The sequence below is a fragment of the Dreissena polymorpha genome, chromosome 15 (genome assembly GCF_020536995.1).
Source record: "Dreissena polymorpha isolate Duluth1 chromosome 15, UMN_Dpol_1.0, whole genome shotgun sequence".
Classification (NCBI taxonomy): Eukaryota; Metazoa; Mollusca; class Bivalvia; order Myida; family Dreissenidae; genus Dreissena; species Dreissena polymorpha.
This window is the reverse complement of record NC_068369.1, coordinates 4,988,424-5,012,034: the sequence shown is the minus strand read 5'-3', so window position 1 is coordinate 5,012,034 and position 23,611 is coordinate 4,988,424. Positions and strand designations below refer to the sequence as shown.

The 23,611-nt window shown below is 35.0% G+C and overlaps 2 protein-coding genes across 4 annotated transcripts in view; one reads left to right on the top strand and one right to left on the bottom strand.

Annotated features, from left to right (window-relative positions):
• The window catches only part of LOC127861247 (PHD finger protein 14-like), a 36,221-nt gene extending 30,729 nt beyond the window's left edge, over window positions 1–5,492 (bottom strand). For 2 of the 3 annotated variants that reach the window (XM_052399667.1, XM_052399665.1), the window contains exons 1-2: window positions 5,323–5,492; window positions 259–372 (exon numbers count right to left, since the gene is read on the bottom strand). In XM_052399667.1, coding sequence (XP_052255627.1) covers window positions 259–372; window positions 5,323–5,386 — 178 coding nt within the window. In that variant the 5' untranslated portion in view covers window positions 5,387–5,492. Of the gene's footprint in view, window positions 1–258; window positions 373–1,399; window positions 1,631–5,322 lie in introns of those variants that run through there. The other variant, XM_052399666.1, reaches the window with a different exon arrangement.
• On the top strand, window positions 5,475–22,974 carry LOC127861264 (E3 ubiquitin-protein ligase RNF113A-like). Its single transcript, XM_052399700.1, has 10 exons — window positions 5,475–5,634; window positions 15,273–15,349; window positions 17,102–17,203; window positions 17,571–17,678; window positions 17,922–18,031; window positions 20,377–20,483; window positions 21,065–21,154; window positions 21,528–21,621; window positions 21,884–21,990; window positions 22,490–22,974. Exons 1-10 carry the CDS (start codon window positions 5,496–5,498, stop codon window positions 22,561–22,563), a joined length of 1,008 nt encoding a protein of 335 aa, XP_052255660.1. The 5' UTR covers window positions 5,475–5,495; the 3' UTR covers window positions 22,564–22,974.
• Window positions 22,975–23,611: the final 637 nt, after the last annotated feature.

Sequence of the window (23,611 nt, the reverse complement as noted above, 5' to 3'; positions counted from 1 at the left end):
ATTGAAACAAGTCCTATTTATATTAACATTTTAAACATTTACTTGCAAGAAATACTACATTTATCTGTAGGGTGCATCATACAAACAGAGGAAATGCACATACATTATATTTTATAACAACCACTAAACTTGCTGTACTTGCAAAATAACATTTCAAGTGAAAACTTTGATACTTAAATATAAATTATTTTCCTGTTCACTAATGCTTATAAGTTATACATCTCAAACAAAATAATTGTCACAAAGTTGCTGCCATACCTGAATTATTCACTTGATAATCACTGTCATTATCAGAGTCATCACCACCAAGATTCACTTGCATCAAGTGTCTTGATACTGGCTTTACGCGCCTCTTCCCTGGATCCCTGGTCCCTGTAAGAATATTCTTATGAAATGTTATTGCCACTCAACAAGAGCATAAAGTTTTGTGGTGGATAATTTACTCTCCATTTGCCATATTATTGCAATGTGCATGGGTAAGATGACAAATATAGCGAGGAACAATATTAGTCGGGTCAGTTTCTACTTAAAAGCATACTCTTATGTATACTGGTACTGCAATGTACCCTGGGTACGGAAAATATGCTTAATGGCATCCGGCCAATATTATACTGTACCGAAGTAATATTTCTACCCAAAAAAATCTGATGTCGTAAAACGTGCTACCAAAATTCTCTTTGAACACAACCTCCCTCAACATGCTTTTTAAGTATGAATTTTGATAATAAAAAGGCCATTATACAGAAAATTGACATAAAAATGAACATAATCTAATTTGAAAAAAAAAAGCCAACAACGAGCTAGATTTATATTAAGCGTAAGCATTCCAGGGTATGTTTGAGTAAATTTTCCGTACCCAGGTAACATTGTAGTATACTTAAGAGTATCTTTGGTACTTTTAAGTAGTAACCGAGCCAACAATGCTCAAATGAGTGCAAATGTCATGATAGTTGTGGGGTAAAGCCCCCTGTATCTATAGCAAAGATTATCCATAAATACTGATACAGAAATATTTATCACCTATACAGATTCTTAATAAACCACTAAATGGTGTGTTTTACAAAACACTTAAATTTTGTGTTTCTGCATCCAAAAAAAGGACATGAAAAACGTATAAGATATTCAGAAAGTTTCAAACATGCACTTTATACCAGATTGAAGGATGTACAGTATAACGGTTATACTGGTTAAAAGAACTTGGTCTCTCAAAGTTAATTTACAAACAAAGCATGCAAATAGAATACAAATTTAAAATTCATACAGTTATCTGAATTTAAACTTCCTACAGTTATCTGTCACAAATAATTGGGTTCTTAAAAAACAAAATTACAAGAACCAAAATAATGTTTATGAATGGGGCTTTTGAATAGTTCTTCTTGAATGCTTTGAGCTCTTATACCTGGAAGCCTGGATCGTAGGGCCATAATTTTAGCGTTTAAGCTATCTTGGCCCATCATTTGAATGTCTTCTTGTAGGTTTCTCACAATTTATATACACTGTATAACTAATTAATTTCATTGTGCTCATAACATGATGGTTTTTAAGCATTCCAATTTTCCTTGTTCAGTCGGGTTTTGAAAAGTTTCACATTATTTGAAGAAATAGTTTCTTCACTATAGCTATAATTGAGAAGGAATTTAATTTGATGTTCTTCTTGCACTTTGGTGTTTGGAGTTTCAAGGAATAACTATAAAAATCATTTTGTGAAAGTAGTTCATATGTACAGCTCAAAGTTCTTCCTGATAAAACCAAATTCCAAATAAAATAAATTTAGTTTTGTCTATAAAATCAAATTCAATCAACCTTATACATTGTAACAAACACAATACCTGTTACCATCAACATAAAATTGTGTGTTTTTATGGATACATGCTCAAAACAAAAAGTTGATAAAAAATGTAATTAAACCAAAAGCCAAAGTTTTGACTATTCAATCTTTCTAATGGAGGTTCCGTTGATAGTTGATGTAGCATGATTGGTTGATTAGACATGAGATCTATCTTGATGAGGATTCCAGAGGTATTCAATGTATAAACAAGAGATTGCGAAGCAATATTGTCCCCTACCGGTGAAACTCCACCATTGTCCGTAAAAAAATTTATTTTTTAAAATATTTGTTGCCATATCAACCAGAATTCTTGACGTAGGAACGAAATGAAATGACGTGCATACTCTCCATATTGCCATCTATCCAAGTTTCAAGTTTCATGAAAAAATATGAAGAAATTTTAAAGTTATCGCAGGATCCAGAAAAGTGTGATGGACTGACAGACTGACTGACACACGGAGCGCAAACCATAAGTCCCCTCCGGTTTCACCGGTAGGGGACAATTAGCATATTTTCAAAATCAGAAGACTCAGCATTTTCCATTGCAAAAAATTTACACATTTTCATGAACCATTGATGTGTTTGAAACTTGGATTAATATCATCATTCTGCGAGCACACCAAATCAAGTAAGTTTATTTAATTTACCCATTAGGGATATATTGATGATTTCTTTGTGCTCATTCATGACAGAATAGTTTATGTTGCTCATTTATCTATCTCTGCTTCTGCCAACTGCTCTTTCTGTATAGGCAGTATATTATACTGTTTATAAAGCTGCCTGGAATCCAGGTGCCAGAGTTTATATGAAAAATACTGTTTCCCATTGCAACTCCCAGCGACCATAATTGTGTCAATATTTGTTGATAAATAATTGCAATTTGGTCCATTTTATTGATAAAAAATGCTAAAATTTGCCATTTTATCGATTAAAAAAATCCCAATTAGACTCAAAATGGCTAGGAAAACTGAGACTGTGCATGAAGGCTGAACTGTCTGAAACTAATGTTGAAAAAATAATTGATATATATTTTAGAACTAGAAATGGCATGGCAGAGGCCGACGCGTATCCCCACGCCGCATGTTTGACCCAGGGGGCGCCCCAGGGTTGGTAATGGGGCCATGCATAGTTGACATTGACCGTATTGTCATAAGCAGTGCTTTCCACGACTTTGCCGAAAATTTTGAAAGCCAATTTACGATCCTCTGTCAACTACATCTAACACTTTACCCAACTAAAGCCTGCTTAAGGGCGGAGCGTCGCTGTATTGGAAAATCAATATTGGCCAATGAGAGCATACGCTTTGTAAAAGGGACAGCACTCGTAGGCAGGCACTACCTGCAGTTAAATCATGCAGACGACTCATGACGAACATGTAATTGCCACAGAAATCTTGGCTTAGAAGACTGATGATGGCTATGATCCTCGTGGAAGTTGCGCATTTCATGAATTACTCTCAAAACATTTACTTGACTCGTACAGCATTTAAAAAAATTATCGTTGAATTCATTTCGCAACTGTTCATGTTTTAAGTCTTAAATGAGCATAATTAAATTTGTAATCCGAAACCCACTTCCGAATGTAAATGTTAACATACGTTAACAGATTCATGCTTCAAATAAACAGTGATAATTTATTTTGTGTTGACCCTTTGTCTCAATAAAAAGGGCGCGAAAATTATGCAGCATGTACAACGTCGCATCATGTGCATAGAAAGCGTGGGTGTATTGAGCGTTGTATTATCAAGCACACACCACCTCAAGCGATTTACGCATGTTCAGTGGCAATATTTCAGCAAATCCATAAATTGTCACTTATGCCGAAATTTATTTAATACTTGAGAAAATGGCAACGTTTGTTGTAAAAGAAATTATTGAGCACTTTTATCGTCAATATTTACCAGAAAGTGCTTTTAAAAATGGGATTATCGGGTAATGAATAGAAACTTGAAAAGTAGTAAGTATGCAGTAATAGAATCGTTCGAGTCAGGATTTTACGTTCTTGGCGGGAAAGTTTTAAAACAATTATTAAAATATGTCTTTATAAATGACTTTATAGCTGGGGGGTTTTCTTGAAGAGTCAAAGCGCACCAAATGACGTCTTTTGACACTGTTTTTCTTAGAGTTATAATGCACCACAGAACGTCAATTGACAAATAAAATTTAAAAAAATAAACATCGCGAGGGGACACCCCTCCCGAAGCCACCCCTATAAACCCCGGGCGCCTGAAAAAATTCCTGTGGAAAGCACTGATAAGAGATGTTCAGTATCAATTGGAAGTAAATCCGTGTAGAAATGAAGAAATTAATGTAAAATAACATAAAACAAGAGATGTGTTTGTCAGAAACACAATGCCCCTACTGTGCAGCTTTGATTTAGTTAAAAAAAAAAATCATTTGGCAGGTTCATTAATTACCTCGCTTTAAAGCTTATTACTTCCCTTGGATTTGTTTTTTTTACCTTTGACCTTAAAGGATGACCTTGACCTTTCACCACTCAAAATGTGCAGCTCCATGAGATACACATGCATGCCAAATATCAAGTTGCTATCTTCAATATTGCATAGCAGCAACAGGGCTTTTCACCCTTATATAATAGGGTCCCAATTGAAAATAAGGTCATTTTTTCCCAAAATTGATAGAAGAATTTCCCAAATTGTAAAAAAAAAAATATATATATATTTTTTTTACTAAGACATATTGGGCATCTCCCAAATTGAAAGCAGTGAGCTCTAATATGATTAAGAATGCACCACAATGTGTCTTTTAATACTTCTTCACAATGAAAAAGACCCTATTTCAAAAACTTTTTTAAACACGGTCTTCCCAAAATGAGCAGTTATCGCGCATGAAATTCCCAATTTGAAAGGCTAGGGCCTCTTCCCAATTTCCTGATGAAAAGCCCTGAGCAAAAGTTATGGCCAATGTTAAAGTACATAGCATAAAAAAACGAGTGAAAATCTCTAACCCGGCCCGCCCCAACCCTTATAACTTTTGACCCAGGGGTCAAATCAAAATTCCAAATAGTGCTCATAGCTATCATGTGTGTAAGTTTCAAGGTTCTAGTGCTTATACTATAAATGAGAAAGGAGATAGTGACCAGGAGGGACGGACAGATGGCGGAGATAACCACAATATCCCCTAGCTTTTCAAAAAGCATGGGGATAAAAAGGACAGAGACATTCAGCTGTAAACATTACATTCATACATACATGTGTATTCAATTAAAATAAATATCATTACATATAAAAGAGTTAATTTTTTACTTTCCCCTGTTCCTAAAAAACAACGCGTTTTTCCACTTTGGAGGGCCCCGCCACCATTCCCCTATAGATGAAAAAAAACACTGATGTGTATCTGGACAACACCTTTCCATGCGCATGAAATTTTTGAACAAAGACACTGAGGTAAATCTTTAAGGTAAAATTAAATCCGATCTAGCTTATCCGAATTGTATTCCAGTTATACATTTATTTTTTTTAAGTACAGACATACTCATCGTTTTGTAGAGGAATCCAACGTTAACATCATCTTCGTCATATTCGCTTTCACCCGACATATTAGTTCAGTTTTTTCTCTATATTTTAACCATGACTTTTGGAATAAATTCAATAATGTGAAGCCTATAGATAATACTATACGGGATGATATTTTGTATTAGCCAATCAATGATATTGTTACAAACAACGTTAGGAAAACATTTCAAAATGGCAGACGAAACCACCACAGAGAAAAACAAATGCACATTTTTCAAGAAAGCGGTTAAGCGACAACAAAACAGACGACGCAAAGGCTCAGATGACAATGGTTAGTCATCTTATATTCCGATATAGGACAGAATTAGTTATGGAGTGATTGATTGATTGCTATAATGAGTTGTACAATAATTCGGACATCAATGTCGGATACTACTTTTTGAACACACATCTTTTACTATGCCAGTCTGAATCTGAATGGATACGTTGCAGGGCCTTGTAAGGCGTAGGTCGCAACGGGAGAGAGACTAGTCCAACTGTGGGTTAAGCAGCGCAGTCCTAAAACTGCTGACGGAAGCCGCGCACACAACACTGTCACTTAGTTTGTTCCGGTCTAATACAGTTCTGGGAAAGAAGGAGTTTTTAAATTGTTCGGTTTTACACACAAAAGTTTTAAAGCACTTAATATTATTTGTCACTTGGTTTTCTAGAATGTTTGTAGCTTGATAGTCATTAAATTGTTTAGGTTTAACGTTTCATTTATTTCTTGCTGGTGTTAATATGTCATGACAAGGTAAGGCTGGCACCTTCCCCCGACAACTTTGTACAGGAAGGTGAGTCGATTGGTCTTTCGTCTGTCCTGTAGGCTTTGGAGTTCCAGTGTTTTCAACATTGACCATACACAGCCTTAGTCCCGCGAGCGGTAATCCCCTGTGATGAATCTAGCCGCTTGTCTCTGGATGCACTTGATCTTGTCAATATGCTTTGCTAGATGTGGATCCCATAGCTGTACTCAAGTGTTGATCTGACTAACGCTAAGTAAGCTGTTTTTCTACAGGTGATCGGGCAGTGTTTGAGGTTTCTACATATGAATCCTAGGGTACAGTTAGCTTTCTTGACTATTTTACTGATGTGGGTGTCCCAGTTTAAGTTGGAGGATATTGTGACGCCTAGGTATGGATTTTCTTCGACCTGTTGAAGTATGGGTGTTCTCTGAAGATTTTTTTTAATTCAGGCACAAATCATTGTGCCCATGTTTATCAGCCACTTTTGATCAATCATTTATGAAAAATTACACATCTGGGTTTTAAGAAGGTATTAAAATTTAATACTTCATCATCGAACTTTAAAGCTAATTAATAATAAATTGCTACTATTTGAGTACTATTCTAAAAATAGTATACACAAAAAGATACATTGAAACAAATTTAAGGGAATGATACATACACAAATACAATCAAGGCATTTCAGTTAATATAGAAACTCAAATCAATCAACAATATTGCATTTGGGCATACAAATTTAATCAATATTTAGTAAACAGACCGAATGTAATATCAAGTTTGCAAGGATTTCCAGTTCCAGCTCATGGTCAGCTTTTAGGACACCGTTTTGTCTGTTGTCCATCAGTGTGTTTTAGAGCTGCAACGATTCGATCCGATGCATCGAAAATCGGTTTGAAATGCGTCGATTCGATTACGATACCAAACATACCAAAATCGATTCGATTCTTTAACATATAGACATATTTTACATACATACGTAAAGCTCGCTGTATTCTGACTATTTGATACGGGAAGGTGTAGGTTTTATCTTTCCCTGTAATTACGACGCGCGCGATTGGCTGCTTATTACTTTAGTCATTCCAATCAATAAGCGCGTTACGGTCTACTTTCAGAAAAAGCGTCAAAATGGCTGAAGAAGTTGTGGCCGACAAATTGAAATTATCAGATGAGCCTAAGAAGCTAAACTCAAAAGTGTGGCAGAATATATGGGTTTCGGGATGGTAGCCCTCCCGATAAAGCAAAGTGTAAACTGTGCTTCACGGATGCAGACATAACGTTGATTTAGCAAGACAAAGAGGTAGCACAAGTGCAACTACTCAAGTCGCCAGCCAGAAAAGTAGTTCTGTTTCTGTTGGGAATTTGTTAAGTTTATTAGAGAATGTGCTTTGTCCTACAGGTAACAGGTGACGCTGTCACGGCACAATGGTAGATTTGCTTGTAGCGGTTTTGGATATACGTATAATAGTGATAATACTATCACTCCACTGATTCTAGATGTTCTTATGATTATTTATTTAATTATATATTATTGTGTTTTCAATACAATCTTCTAGTCAGAAGTTTTTTATATTAAAATTGAGTCCTAATTTGCTTTTCTTTTTTTGTGTTTTATTGAAATATTGACATAGTTTGAAAGACAATTGGCAGTTTCTTGCAAAGTATTTCTTACAAATGTTTATTTAACACACTTTCAACAGTTTTTAAAACACTGTTGAACCAACCAAACTATATCAAAGAAACACACAATTTGACAAATGCCCAAGATATCTAAGTATGCGACTCTTTTGAACAGGAATGTTTATTTTGAGGCAGAAGAGTGAATATATGATAAAACTAGGTTTGAAGATGAATCGAAAAAATCGGTATCGGAGTGTCTGAAATAGAAATCGAATCGAATCGAGCTATTGGTGAATCGTTGCAGCTCTAGTGTGTTTGTGCTGCATTGATCCCCCAGATAACTTTTTCTTCTAACAACATATCCTCCTGAATGCCTTGGCAAATTTTATTGAAGCTGTACAGGAATCCGGATGATCCTTGAATGGTCAAATTGTTCCTGTCAATTGCATATGTATAATGTAGGCCTGTCAGGGGTTTAATATGTAATGTGTTACATTGTCTACATGGGTGAAGGTTTTCAGGGTTAAACAGAAATTCCGTTTTTTTGGATCACCACCAAGGCCATTTTTCAAAATCGTGTACATCCATTGAGAAAATTTTAGGGGGGGGGATAGGCAATCTATAAATAGCAGGTGCATGTTTAAGTAACTTAATAAAAACCGCCCGCAATATATTATAATAAACCAGATCTGCGGTTTGTAAAGTTTACAGCTGTCTTTCTGCAGAAAGTCTCCTCTGATACCACACTGCCAGAATTGGAATTACCATAAAACTATACATAGAAACGCCTCATATCTTTTGTTGACTCTTTGTTCCGACAAAAAACGGCCAAAATTTATGCGACAATGTACAACGTCATGCCGTACGCATGGAAAGCGTGCATGTATTGATGTTGGGATAAAAACTTTGTAGTGCAGAGAACATTGAGATCTGTTGATTTCGGTTAAAAGCTTTGTTGTTGTTTTTTTTACAAAATTTGACATTAACATTTCCTCTAAATTAATTTCAAATAAAACACGCTGCATCTTTATCGTTATGGTCTTTTAGTTGAGTTATTATTGATATTGCACTGATTATAGAGAACATCCGGACAAACTGGATTTAGTATTAGGCGTGAGGCCTAAAAAAAAGGTTGTGGTTCGGTTAGCCGAAAATTGTGAGAGCCAATTTATGATCCTCTGTCAATTACGTCATGTATTTCTTTACCTACCTAAAGCCCTCCTTAAGGCGTATCATAGTTGTAATGGAAAATCGATATTGGCCAATGAGAGCGCACGCTTTGAATGAGCGACAACACTCGTAAGCACTCATTCTTGTACCTGCAGTAAAATCATGCAGACGACAAGTGACGTAATTTTCATAAGTGTGTGATTTTATGGCAGTTTGTTGGCTTTGTTATTTAACACACTCATCGGTCCCTACGGTGTAAACCACCACGATGAAATCTCCGCCACTTACTGAGAAGACAGATGCAGTGAAATCCTCGTGGATATTGTGCATTTCATGCATAATATGGTCAAAACATTTATTCGACACGTAATGCGCTTTAACAAATTATCGTTGAATTCATTACGCACAACTGTAAATGTTTCGTTCGATTCTCAAATGAGCATTATTCAATTGGTAATCCGAAACACGCTTCCGGATTGTAATGCTAACATGACATTAACAAATTCTAGCATCAAATAAACAATGCTTTATCCTTTATCTCAATAAAAAGCGCGAAAATTATGCAGACATGTAGAATGTTGCATGGAAAGTGTGGGTGCATTTTGTGTTGTATGAAAACATGAACATCACGTCAGGCGATTTAAGCGTGTTCAGTGGAAAAAAACAAACCGCCCCGATTGGACGTTATTTCATCTTTAAATAGAAACAAATGCCATCTTTATTTGATACTTAAGAAAAATGGCCAATGTTTGTGTTTCTTGATATTCTTGAGCACTTTTATCGTATTTACCAGAATTTGCTTTAAAACTGGAATATACGGGATTATCGGGTAATGAGTAGCGACGGGAAAAGTAGTAAGTATATGCAGAAATACATGTAGATAGAAAGTATGGTTGATACGGATGTATTAAGCAATCGATCGAGACGGGCTTATGCGTATCTATGCGGTTAATACACTACACAAAACACTTTTCTATGCTGTACATAGAGGTTTCATGTGAAAACCATCAGCATAGAATGACTTTTAAAAACAGGCACCTTGTCTAGAGATAATAAAAAAATTAATTAAAAAAATTAATAAACCGACTTACCCTAACTTGAAATTTTGTCAATGTTACCAGAACCACAACGTTTTTTTTTTAGGCCTTACGAAAAACACGCTTTGCATGTCTACTGACCTATTGTGTATTCTGTGGACCCCCAGTAAAAAATTCAGTTTTTCAGACATTTTCAAATTTCACCCATGTGTCTAGTGGTCCTCTACTAAGTTTGTTTAAATTATTCCCATGGGGTCAAAACTGGCCAAGCACAGGGGGTCACATTTTTTATATAGACTTATATACTATATAGCTTTCTGAATGATGCAACAAGTTTCAGGGCTTAAAGTAAAGTATTTGATGTGTAACATTGATTGCCTGGTCTCCTTTATAAAGTTTGTGATATCCAGCCCCCTTGGCCAAGCTAGCCGAGCTCTTGGGCTTACTAGTTTTCTTCATTTTTAGCTCATCTATTTTTTTTTTTTTAAATATGAGCTATTGTCATCACCTCGACGTCGGCGTCCGGTTAAGTTTTGCGTTTAGGTACACTTTTCTCATAAAGTATCAATGCTATTGCATTCAAACTTGGTACACTTACTAACTATCAAGAGGGGACTGGGCAGGCAAAGTTAGATAATTCTGGCTTGCATTTTGACAGAATTATGTGCTCTTTTTATACTTAGAAAATTGAAAATTTTGGTTAAGTTTTGTGTTTAGGTCCATTTTATTCCTTAAGTATCAAAGCTATTGCTTTCATACTTGCAACACTTACTAACTATCATAAGGGGACTGTGCAGGCAAAGTTATGTAACTCTGACTGGCATTTTGACAGAATTATGTGCCCTTTTTATACTTAGAAAATTGAAAATTTTGGTTAAGTTTTGTGTTTAGGTCCATTTTATTCCTTAAGTATCAAAACTATTGCTTTCATACTTGCAACACTTACTAACTATCATAAGGGGACTGTGCAGGCAAAGTTATATAACTCTGACTGGCATTTTGACAGAATTATGTGCCCTTTTTATGCTAAGAAAATTGAAAATTTGGTTAAGTTTTGTGTTTAGGTCCACTTTTTTCCTAAAGTATCAAAGCCATTGCTTTCATACTTGCAACACTTACTAACTATCGTAAGGGGACTGTGCAGGCAAAGTTATGTAACTCTGACTGGTATTTTGATGGAATTATGGGCCCTTTATACATGAAAATTTTGTTAAGTTTTGTGTTTTGGTCCACATTACCCCTAAAGTATCATAGATATTGCTTTCATACTTGGCAAACTATCATAAGGGGACAGTAAAGGACACGTTGCATAACTCTGGTTGTCATTTTTACAGAATTATGGCCCTTTTTTGACTTAGTAACTTTGAATATATGGTTACATTTTGTGTTTAGATCCACTTTACTTTTAAAGTATCAAGGCTATTGCTTTTAAACTTTAAATACTTTCATGCTATCATGAGGGTACTGTACCTGGCAAGTTGAACTTTACCTTGACCTTTTAATGACCTTGACTCTCAAGGTCAAATTATTAAATTTTGAAAAAATTGCCATAACTTCTTTATTTATGATAAGATTCGATTGATACTTTGACAAAACAACTCTTACATGACATACCACAATTGACCAGTCGCCAACTCCGCCCACATTTTGTCGATCAGCCAATCAGATATCGATTTTTCACACACCCCTCAGCAACGCTTATTTGGCAGCCATTTTGTCCGACAAACAAAGCGTGTTGTACATATGGAATGGACGTAATTTTTAAGAGTTTACACAGATTTTATATCAAATGCATGATCATTACTGTTCGATCATTATTCAAAATTGTAGGTGCAACACATACTTTATAAAAGGTTATTATTTTATCTTTATTTCTTGAACATATGAACGAGTAACGAGAAAACAAACACAATAAATAGTTTAACCACACCAGGTGTGTGTTCTATAAACTGTGTTATACTGTTTGATGCACAATATTATTAAGCAGTTTGGGCAACATAATAATTGCCACACGTGCTTATTAATCTCAGCGTAATTGTCAATGATTAATAAATAACAGTATGTTGCGTGGATCTCAGAATGAAGGAACATTAAGGCATTGTTAGGTACTGTACACAAGAAAAGAAAACTATTTAATTACTTAAATGATTCCCAATTATATATTTATTTTCTGTGGATCATAAACAAGGGAAATCAGTATAAATTGTTAACTTAAATATTGTTTTAACTAAAGTAAAAACGAAAAAAGGTCATTTCAACGCGGCTTAGCCAGCTTAGAGCGACTTCAAGTGTAAAATGTACGGCTTATAATACAACGGGGAGAAATGTGAAAATTGCAATTAACATATAAGGGCCATCTTGTTATAAATAAGCAAATGCATAATATGCTAAATGTATTCAATTCGAACGTTCGTAAACAGCACCGTAATACCAGCATTTCATTTTTTGATTGTGAAATGTAACAGGTTCGCATTAAACATAAATGAAATAAAATGCATATTAGACTATCTGTTAATGAAACCACGAACTTAGGCCTGTATTAAATTATGGTTACAATCAAAATTTAATTTATATCTAAATAAAAAAATCGGTGTCTCTTTAAAAATAACACAATAAAACAAAGATCTAAACATTTTTAACAAACAAAAAACCCATCATGATATGGATATATCATTTGCATTTAATAAAAATATTTTCAAAATTATATATGAATAGCCACCGGGTTCACTGTCAGACGGTTGAATACAAGTTCAAATTCAATATGAAATAAATGCTAATTTTTACAACGGATTTTTCATCAACTCCATATATAATATGTATAAGAAACGTTTCTGATAGTCAGTCTGCCGTTAACTCATTTATTTTGATTACGCCATTTCTCTCTAAAGTATTTATGATTGTATTAACGTTTTACAAAGCATTTTAGTTTAGTGTGCGGCTTTAATAATTTATATTATAGAAAAGAGCATAATACATCATTACAAGTATAGAATTTCCCTCACGTAATCCGCTATAATTGCGATCTGCTTGTTGGAGTTTTCTAATCACTAGACCACGTGACTATGTGGGCGGAGCGATCAATAATTTGGCGACTGGTCAATTGACTCCGTCCAAACCATCCCCCCCAAATCACCCCCCCCCCCCCCGAATCCCCCCTCAATCCCCCCATTTTTTTTTTTAATTAAAGATCCTCTAATAAATGACCACCACACCCTCACACTATACCCCACCCGCACCCCAAAAAAATAGTTTTTATGCCCCCGGTAGGGTGGCATATAGCAGTTGAACTGTCCGTCAGTATGTCAGTCAGTCTGTCTTGTCAGTCCGAAAAAAACTTTAACATTGGCCATAACTTTTTAAATATTGAAGATAGCAACTTGATATTTGGCATGCATGTGTATCTCATGGAGCTTCACATTTTGAGTGGTGAAAGGTCAAGGTCATCCTTCAAGGTCAAATGTCAAATTTATGGTGTCCGTCCGTCCGAAAACTTTAACATTGGCCATAACTTTTTCAATATTGAAGATAGCAACTTGATATTTGGCACACATGTGTATCTCATGGAGCTGAACATTTTGAGTGGTGGAAGTTCAAGGTCAAGGTCATCCTTCAAGGTAAAAATTAAACAATTCAAAGCGGCGTTCTCATGAAGCTGCACATTTTGAGTGGTGGAAGTTCAAGGTCATCCTTCATGGTCAAAGTCATCCTTCAAGGCCAAAGGTCAAAAAACAAATAAAAAATTTCAAAGCGGCATTATCATGAAGCTGCACATTTTGAGTGGTGGAAGTTCAAGGTCAAGGTCATTCTGCAAGGTCACGGTCATCCTTCAAGGTCAAAGGTCAAAAAAAAAAGCAAAGCGGCGTTATCATGAAGCTGCACATTTTGAGTGGTGTAGGTTCAAGGTCAAGGTCATCCTTCAAGGTTAAGGTCATCCTTCAAGGTCAAACAAAATAAAAAAAATTCAAAGGGGCGTTATCATGAAGCTGCACATTTTGAGTGGTGGAAGTTCAAGGTCAAGGTCATCCTTCAAGGTCCAAAAAAAATCATACAATTTCAAAGCGGCGTTTTCATAAAGCTGCACATTTTGAGTGGTGGAAGGTCAAGGTCATCCTTCAAGGTCAAGGTCATCCTTCAAGGTCAAGGGTAAAAAAATAATAATTCAAAGCGGGGTTCTCATGAAGCTTCACATTTTGAGTGGTGGAAGTTCCAGGTCAAGGTCATTCTTCAAGGTCAAGGTCATCTTTCAAGGTCAAAGGTCAAAACAATAATAATTTCAAAGCGGCGTTATCATGAAGCTGCACATTTTTAGTGGTGGAAGTTCAAGGTCAAGGTCATCCTTCAAGGTCAAAGTCATCCTTCAAGGTCAAAGGTCAAAATAATAATATTTCAAAGCGGCCTTCTCATAAAGCTGCACATTTTGAGTGGTGGAAGTTCAAGGTCAAGGTCATCCTTCAAGGTCAAAGGTAAAAAAAACAAACCAAAAAACACATCTCTTGTTTTTTTTTCAAACATGGTTAAAAAACACAAATATTTATTTTTATTATTTTATTTTTGAAATACCGTCCAACCATCCCACCCAAGAATCCCCCTCCCCAAAAAAAATTAAAAATTTGTGTCTTCTTTTTTTGTGCATTTTTGGAAAAGAATGTAATAAATGACCACACCCCCACACTATACACCCCTCTCCACTCCACCCCTCCCTCTGTTGTGATTGAAATTGAGATAGGTCCCTACACCTTTAAAAAGAAAAATAGATGAGCGGTCTGCACCCGCAGGGCAGTGCTCTTGATATATATTAAAGGGACCTTTTCTAAAATTTTGACATGTATTGAAGTTTGTCATTAAATGCTTTATATTGATAAATTTAAACATTGGATCTAAAAAGTTCCATTAAAAAAAACAAACAATAAAGTTAAATAAAACCCTCAACTGGGCTCAAACCACTGACCCATGGAGTAACAGTTTTTTTGCTTAGACCACTCAGCCGTCTGTGCTCATACAAAAAGTGATGTACTTTATACTTTAAATAAAGCAATCCTCATAGTATCACAAAATATAACGCAATCCTCGTAGTATCACAAAATGTAACGACAAAAACAGAACTCTCCAAATTATTCAATCATTTCGCGTTGCAACGCTTTATAATTTCAGGTTTTTAAATCACCAAAAGAGGCATACAAGTATTATGGATATTTTAGAGCATGGTAATTGTTAAGTATTTCTGTTTCCTCACAAGTGTCATAACTACAACAAACATTTGCGAATCTAAAACTTTTTTTTTTAATTTTGTAAATTTACCAAAATGTTACTAAACATGATTGGCTTGATTGATAACAATTTGTTTATACATTTATTTTCAGAGAGTAGTGACGAAGATGATGGAAATGTTGCTGTCAAGGCAAAGAAAATGAAATGCCCATCAAAATTTGTTCAGTCTGTAAGTAGGAAAGCAATAATTATTTGTGAATTAAATGTATGGGAAGTATTCTTTTGTTTCTCTCCCTATAAATTTAGCTGGATGGGATAATATGTTTCAGTTTGTCTTCTTTCTGTCAATCTATTAAACTGTCAGCACCTTAAAAATTGATGACGAAACTTTGAAATTTGTTTTACCTATAAATGGTAATTTGAGAATTATTCACAGCCTTAATTTTCAACAGATCTTTCTGTGGGTTTGCCATTTGTCTTCCCACAAAGCTCTGATTGTAAGTCTGGCCATTTTTTTAAATGTCTCTAAAAGATTAACCTTAGTTTACACATAAGGAGTGATGCGAGGATAATTTACATGTATGTTAAATTTTCACAAAGGTCATGACTGGTGATAACTACTTAAGTAAAAAACGAATGAAAAAACGAAACAAGGTTTTAAGGTTAAATCATGTAACTTGCAGTTAACATTAAGAGTAATGTCAGTTTTATGCCAAACAGTTTTTATTCATCTAATGACCAACATTAGGTGAATGTTAAAAAAAATAACATAATAAACGCTGAACACTTCTGATGCAAATAGACATAGAATTAGATTATGAAACACTGCATGTACAAAAATTATTTGGTTTATGAAAGGAATGGGCGGTAAGTATAAAAGTTATGTGCAATCTGCAATTGATAGAGCTATTGTATTGCATAAATCATTATTTGTACTTATGATTGCATAGATTTTTTATTGGCATAAAGCAGTCGCACTATCTGCCTGTCTGTCGGTATCTGTTTCTGTTTTTTTCCTAAACTCTTTCAGATATTTAAGTTATTTTAGTTGTGTGAGTAGACCAGCATGACTTACAGAAAATCAAGTTTCTTCTGGTCCATTGATTTTTAGCTCGGCTGTTTTCGGAGAAAACCCGAGGTATTGTCATAGCCAGCTCGACGTCTGACGTCTGCCGTCTGCGTCTTGCTGAAACCTTTACATTTTGTTAAGGTTTTGAACATTGGCTCTTAAATCAAAGTGCTTCAACCTACAACTTTGAAACTTTACATGTAGCTGCACCTTGATCAGTTCTACATGCCACACCCATTTTTGGTTTACTAGGTCAAAGGTCAAGGTCACTGTGACCTCTTAAAAAAACAAAAACAAAAAACTTTACATTTTATTAAGGTTTTGAACATTGGCTCTTAAATCAAAGTGCTTCAACCTACAACTTTGAAACTTCACATGTAGCTGCGCCTTGATGAGTTCTACACGCCACAGCCATTTTTTGGTCACTAGGTCAAAGGTCAAGGTCACTGTGACCTAAAAGAAAAAAAAAGAAAAAAAAATCTTTTATTAAAAACTGCACCCACAGCCGAGCGTGGCAACCGTTATGCGGTGCTCTTGTTTTGAAATTATGGGTTTTAGACTTAAGATATTTTCTCTAGAACTGTTTTCCATTCTTTTTTCCTAAACACTTGCAGATTTCACCCTGATTGTTTGTATATGAGGTTACCTACATGACTATCAGAAAAGTGTCGAGTGTCATTCTTGTCCTTTAATTTTTTACAAACTTATGGGCTTTTAACTTCACAATTTTCTCTTGAATAACACTTTTTTGAAATTTTAGCTTCTGGATAAAGCTGTTTTTTTACTTGAAAGTGCAGTAGGTTGCAATACATTTCACAAAAAAAAAGCTCTTTATTTGTTAGAAATTGTCACACTTTTTATATTTACTCTCTGAAAACTGGAGTGGATATTTATTACAATATGATATTGCAGACAAATACAAAGAAGTTTGTCAAAGATGATGGGTCTTCTAGTGAGAGTGATGAAGAAATTCGAAAATCAGCCATTGTCACATACACATCCTCAAAGACTGGGGTATGTTATTAAAATTCAGTTTATGTTGTTAAAATATTCTCAGCAAAATAGCGCAGTAAAGTACAATATATAAGCATGGAATTTGCAGTAAAATTTACTCTTTTTTTTTAATTTTTACTATCATTTAATGTACTGATATGCATATAATTACGTTGAGGTAACTTATATGTTAACTGCTTTTTTCTGATATTGTTTACCAATGATGAGTTGCAAACATCAATGAGCCTCGCTATTGAGGAGACATTCTTTTGAAGAAAAATACAAATAAAGCGGAGAGTGTCATCCCTGATCTGCACAGGCTAATCTGGGAGGACACTCTACACTGCTGTATATAACCAGACGCTTTTAATCATCCGACTAATTGCAGAAACGAGATGGGCCAGTTGACATGGGGGCCACATCTACTGTGGAGATAGACACAGACCTTGCTCAAGATGCAAGAACTTTGTTTGAAATACAGCAGCAAATCAACAAGGTAACAAATGGATTCAATACCAGGTTGTTTGTGAACAAATTGAAACCTTAGGTGTGACTCTTCCCCGTTTTGTCTGATTTCTCTCTCAGACATAAAGTTGTTGTTTTTAAAATTTAGTCAATTATTATACACCTGAAAAGAAAATGGGTATATTGGAGTCACACTGTCAGTTGTTTGACTGGATGGTTGGTTTGTCTGTTGGTGTGTCCATCTGTTTACAAATATTATGTTTGTTGCTTTTAGGAGTTGAAGGGTAAGGAAGATGATAAGGTGTACAGGGGGATGAATAACTACCAAGTGTTTTACGAGAAAAAAGACACTGCACAGGGCAATGCAGCCAGTAATTCAGTCAGGTATTGACTTATTTTTTGTTTAATTTTATTTTACTCTTAAGGAAATATGATTGCTATAAGAGCAAAAAATAACAGAGGACCTTAACCCTTTCCGACTTAGTAACTCGCAGTCTGTTCAGGTTTTATGCTGTTTGATGCTTATCAGTATCTAAGGGTTGAAAATAAAGCCTTAAAAACTTGAATCTAAGAAAGAAGGGTCTTTAATAAATATGACATTCTAAGGGACAACAAATGCGTAAAAATATGTATCTCAATGGTAAAGGGATGACATGTGTACAGTCCCTGAAGAATATATTGTTTATGAAAAAAGCTTTCAATACATGAATACAATACTTTGTTATTTTTAGCTCACCTACATGTAAGTTGAAAGGTCAGCGATTGTGGTCACTTATGTCCGACTTTTGGCATATGTGTGGTGTGCTGTTTGTAGTATATTTTAGACTTGTTAAAACTCTAGAGGCCTTATTTTTCATCTAATCTTGGTGGAACCTTGGTAAAAATGCTTTTCTTCGAAATGTCTAGGTTGAGTTTCAACCTGGGTCCCATGTGACCAAAATCTTGGTAACCAGTTCAAATAAACAAACTTTGTTCAAACTTTAGAAGCCACTTTTTTATTCCAATCCTGATGAAACATGTCAAAATGTATATCTTGAAAGTGTTGTGTGTTTTGTTTTTAAATATTAGGTCACCAAGTCAAATCCTTATAAAAATAAATTATAGCCCGTTTGCACTCTAGAGGCCAATTTGATCTTGATAAAACTTAAGCTTAATGTTTTTCTTGAAAATATATACGGGTAGGCCTCGTTTGAATCTGGGTTAATTGAACCAAATTACTAGGTCGCCAAGGTAAATCCTAGACAAACCTGTTACTATTTTAGAGGTCGCAGTAATAACTAAATTTCAAAGGAACTTCAGAATGTCTGTGCTCATTTTGAATCTCGGACTAAAAATTAGGTCACACAATTTTTATCTCGACAATATTAGAATCTGGGCCACATGCATCCAAGAACAAGGTGATCAGGTCAGTGATCGGGTCAATCTTAGAAAAAGAGGGTACAATTATGGCTTTATTGTAATGAAACTTTGTCAGTATATTTATCTTAACTATGTCTATGCGAAGTTTAATTCTGGGTCACATTCATAAAAAAACTAGGTCACCAGGTCAAATATGAGAAAACCTTGTTTCCAATCTAGAGAACTCATTTATGACTCCATGTTGATGAAATTCGGTCAAATCTTTGAATAAACCTTGTTATCACTTTAGAGGCCACATGTATGACTTGATCTTATTGAAACCTGGACAGACTGGTTTTCTTAACAATGTCCATGCAAAGGTTGAGTCTTGTTCAGTATGTTCATCTTGACAATATCGAGGTTGAGTTTTAATTTGGGTCAGTGCAATCAAAATATAGGTCGCCAAACCAAAACTTAGAAACGCCCAGTTAACACTATATTTTCATTATTTGAGACTCAATCTTTATAAAACTTCTTAACTTAAAAATTTCTTTCTTTCTTTCAGCTCAATATGCACTTGTTATATATATACAATTGTTTTGTCGGGAAATAGCTCATGAGCTAATGTTTATTGTTATTCACATCCGACGTTCGTGTATCTTGTAGAATCTTCATCTTGACAACATCTAGGCTGTGTTTGAAACTGGGTCATATTCCTACCCAGAAACATGGTCACAAGGCCAAATTCTTGATAAAGTATGGTCAGAATGTTGATATATTAACATCAAGGCCTCATTTGAATCTGGGTGAAACGTGTCAAGAACTAGGTCACAAGATCAAATTTCAGTAAAACCTTGTTCCTGTTGTTGGGGCTACATTTGTGACTGAATCTTTATGTAACTTGGTTAAAATGTTTTTCTTGACAGTATCTAGCCCAAGTACGAATCTGGGCTACATGTGTCCGAAAAAATGGAAACCTGGTCTAATCTTACAAACCCATGTTACCACACTCAATGTAGCATTTATTACTCGATCTATTTGACACATAGCAAAAATGTTTATCATTACAAATTAATATCAAGACTGTGTTTGAATCTGGAGCAAGAGGGATAAAAAAGGTCACCAGGTCAAGACTTCTAAAATGTGTGTACTAAGGTGAGCATTCAGGGCCATCATGATCTGTATTGATTGTCAAGATAATTGGGTTAGGCATTGCTTTAGAAGGATTTAAGACAGAAGTGTCTGTCAGTATATTTGTTATGGTATAATTGGTCTTGTCATAATTTAGGACAATTTGTTTGAAAACAAAACCAAATTGTTGATCATGTTTGATTATAATGATGTTAAAGAATTAAATATTTTCATTGATACTTTTCCTACCATTCTAATAGAAAGGGCCCTTTACGTGCACCAGCCCATCTGAGGGCCACAGTCAGATGGGACTATCAGCCGGACATCTGCAAAGACTACAAGGAGACTGGCATGTGTGGCTTTGGAGGTGAGATATGTATAGTTAGTGGGATTATTACACCCATAAAACTATAGTTTGAAGGAGATATACTGGTATGTATGGCTTTGAAGATGAGAAAATTTAAGTAGATGGGATTCATATGTCCACAAAACATATCTTGAAGGGGGTATACTGGAGTCGCCATGTTGGTTAACTTGTTGGTTGGCTGTAGGTCTGTTGGCATATCTTGTACTTTGAAAATACTTCATTATACATTTTATGTGGATTAGAATAAAACTTCTCACCTATACAAAAGGACTATTACCATGTTTACTTTTAAAATAAACTTAAAAATACTATTGAATTGACCTGGGGCTTCAAATACTCCAAAATATTATATGCGTGAAACATCGTGTGTGTGCTGAAGAATGGGGACAGGCAGCCATATTGGAATTTGTTAAATTTTTGTTGAGTGGAAGATTTCCAAGAAATTCGATGTACTGGATGAACATAAAACATATTGCTAATGCAAAATTGGCAAATGGTGATTTTATTTATTTTTATTTTGTGTGTGGACTTGTGGTCATTAAGATATTTACATTTTCTCAACTTACCTAATAATATTTCAGACAGCTGCAAGTTTGTGCATGACCGCAGTGACTACAAGCATGGCTGGCAGCTGGAGCGGGAAATGGACCAAGGAACATATGGAAAGTCTGGTATGAAAATATGTGATGGACAGCTTGATTCACATGTAGAATGCTTCTTTAGTTAAAGATGCTTTAAAATGTTAAACAATATAAAATAGTTATATATTTGTGCCTAAAATATCTAAACAAAGATAGGGAGTCGTATGGGACTTCAGTTTTTTTTATAGGATTAAAAAAAAATATTTTGAGGAATTGAAGTTTGAAAATGGCCTAAGAATTGATCTTAAAATTGTAAAAAAAAGTGTTCAGTTCCAGTTGTTGTGTTTCTTCAAAAAAGAAAAATATTTACAGGAAAAGTGCGAATCCCTTGTGTGTTTTAAATGCTCTGTAACATTTACATGTAGTTTATGATATGCCTGGCTTCATTTAACATTCATTTTAGATGATGCAAATTACGAAATCAGCAGCGATGAGGAAGATGTTCCATTCAAGTGTTTCATTTGCCGCAAGTCATTTGAAAGTCCCATAGTAACGAAGTAAATTTTTATGCCAAATAATAAATTATTGAAAAATGCAATTTAGTATTGGAATTCAATGTTCAGTGTTGCATATCAAAATCAGAAAATGCTTTGTGATGCTGTGCTTGATAGATCCATAAGTAACTTTTATTGCAATTGCAAATCTAGTCAAAATATATAATTATACTTTGAATGTAAAAATGTAATGTTATACAAACACTTGTAAAAAACAGAAGAATATTAGACAGAAATCAGTTAATATGCTGTATATGTGTTTGAGGTGTCGACACTATTTCTGCGAGAAGTGTGCTCTGGCACAATACAGGAAATCTCAGAGATGTTTTGTGTGCAATGAACAGACCAATGGAGTCTTCAACCCTGCAAAAGGTTAGAACCTATCCGGGATTTATCCCAGTTTTTTAACAAAATTAACTTAAGTTATTTAATCATATTTCTTACTGTTCGTGTTCAAGCTACTTACAAATTGTTAAAAATGAAAAAAAATGTAGCAGATGATAAACAACTTATGTGCACTAATATACCAAATAAAAACCTTAATTAACTTGTTAACTTAATGCTAATATTGCATATTGGTCAAGCTTCCTCTGGATGACAACCATAGAAGTTGATCCTAACATGCCGAGCAAAATTTGTTTATTCCACAAAGTTTTACAATTTAAATGTTGTTATTGTATCACTTTCAATAAAATGTATTGACTTAATATCGATCTTCCTCTGTCCTTAGACTTACAAAGCAGACCTGAAAGAAAACAATAATGAATACAAAATATCCTTGTATTGTACATTTATTTGATTTCTTGGTAAGAAAAAGAAAGACCTAAAAATGTCAGCACAGCATTTTATTGTAAAGAGTTGTTGGTTTTAGAGTTGATGGCAAAATTGAAGAAGAGGGCAGAAGAAGGGAAGATAGTTGAGGACAGTGATGATGATCATGGATAACGACTGACCCCTATTGTGTGAAGATTAAGAGCGTGGGTGGGGTTATTTCATCTGATGAAGGAAAGTGATCGTGATCATGACTGATTCCAGATGGTTAAGCTTGATGACTGTATATAAGAGCCGCGTTCTGAGAATACTTGGCGTATTGCATGTGCATAAAGTGTCATCCCAGATTAGCCTGTGCAGTCTGAACAGGCTAATCAGGGACGACACTTTCCGCTTTTATGGTATTTTGAGTTTCAAGGAAGTCCCTTCTTACCGAAAATCAAGTTTAGGCAGAAAGTGTCGTCCCTGATAAGCCTGTGCGGACTGCACAGGCTAATTAGGGATGACACTTTACGCACATGCATTAAGCCCAGAACAAGGCTCATAACATTATGGAAAATGCCTATAATAAATATTTTAAACATGGTTATTTTTGCTGTTACTTTTATAATCCCTCACCAAAGGCAGAGGGATAAAGAATTGGCGTTGCTAAATAATAATGAGAAAGTCTGTTTGCATGAATTATTCAATATGTACACTATTGCAGTCATTTAGCTATACTTAATTGAACAGAAATGGAACCTGTCCACATTCTAGATATCAAGTTCCATAAGACTTTTGTTCATACACAATCGAGATCGACTCAGACTTGATAAAACTTGGTCCGAATACTTATATTGGCAGCATTTAGGCTGAGTTCGAATATGGATCATGTGCGTCCAAAAACCAGGTCCCAAGAAAAATCGTCAAAAAGCCTTGCTACAACTCGAGAGGCCACATGTATGACAGAATCTTGATGAAGCTTGATTAGGATATAACTCATGACCATACATAGGCCGAATTTGAATCTATATTGCATTCAAAAACTAGGTAACAACGCCAGGTCTTAGAGAAAGCTTGTTACCACTCTATAGAGGCCATATTTATGACTAAATCTTGACGAAACTTGGTCAGAATGTTTCATTTGACAAAATCTATGCCAAGTTTCAATCTAGGTTACGTGAGTCTGATCACTTAATAAAATCTTTAAAAAAAAATTGTTGCCGCTCTATAAGCCACATTT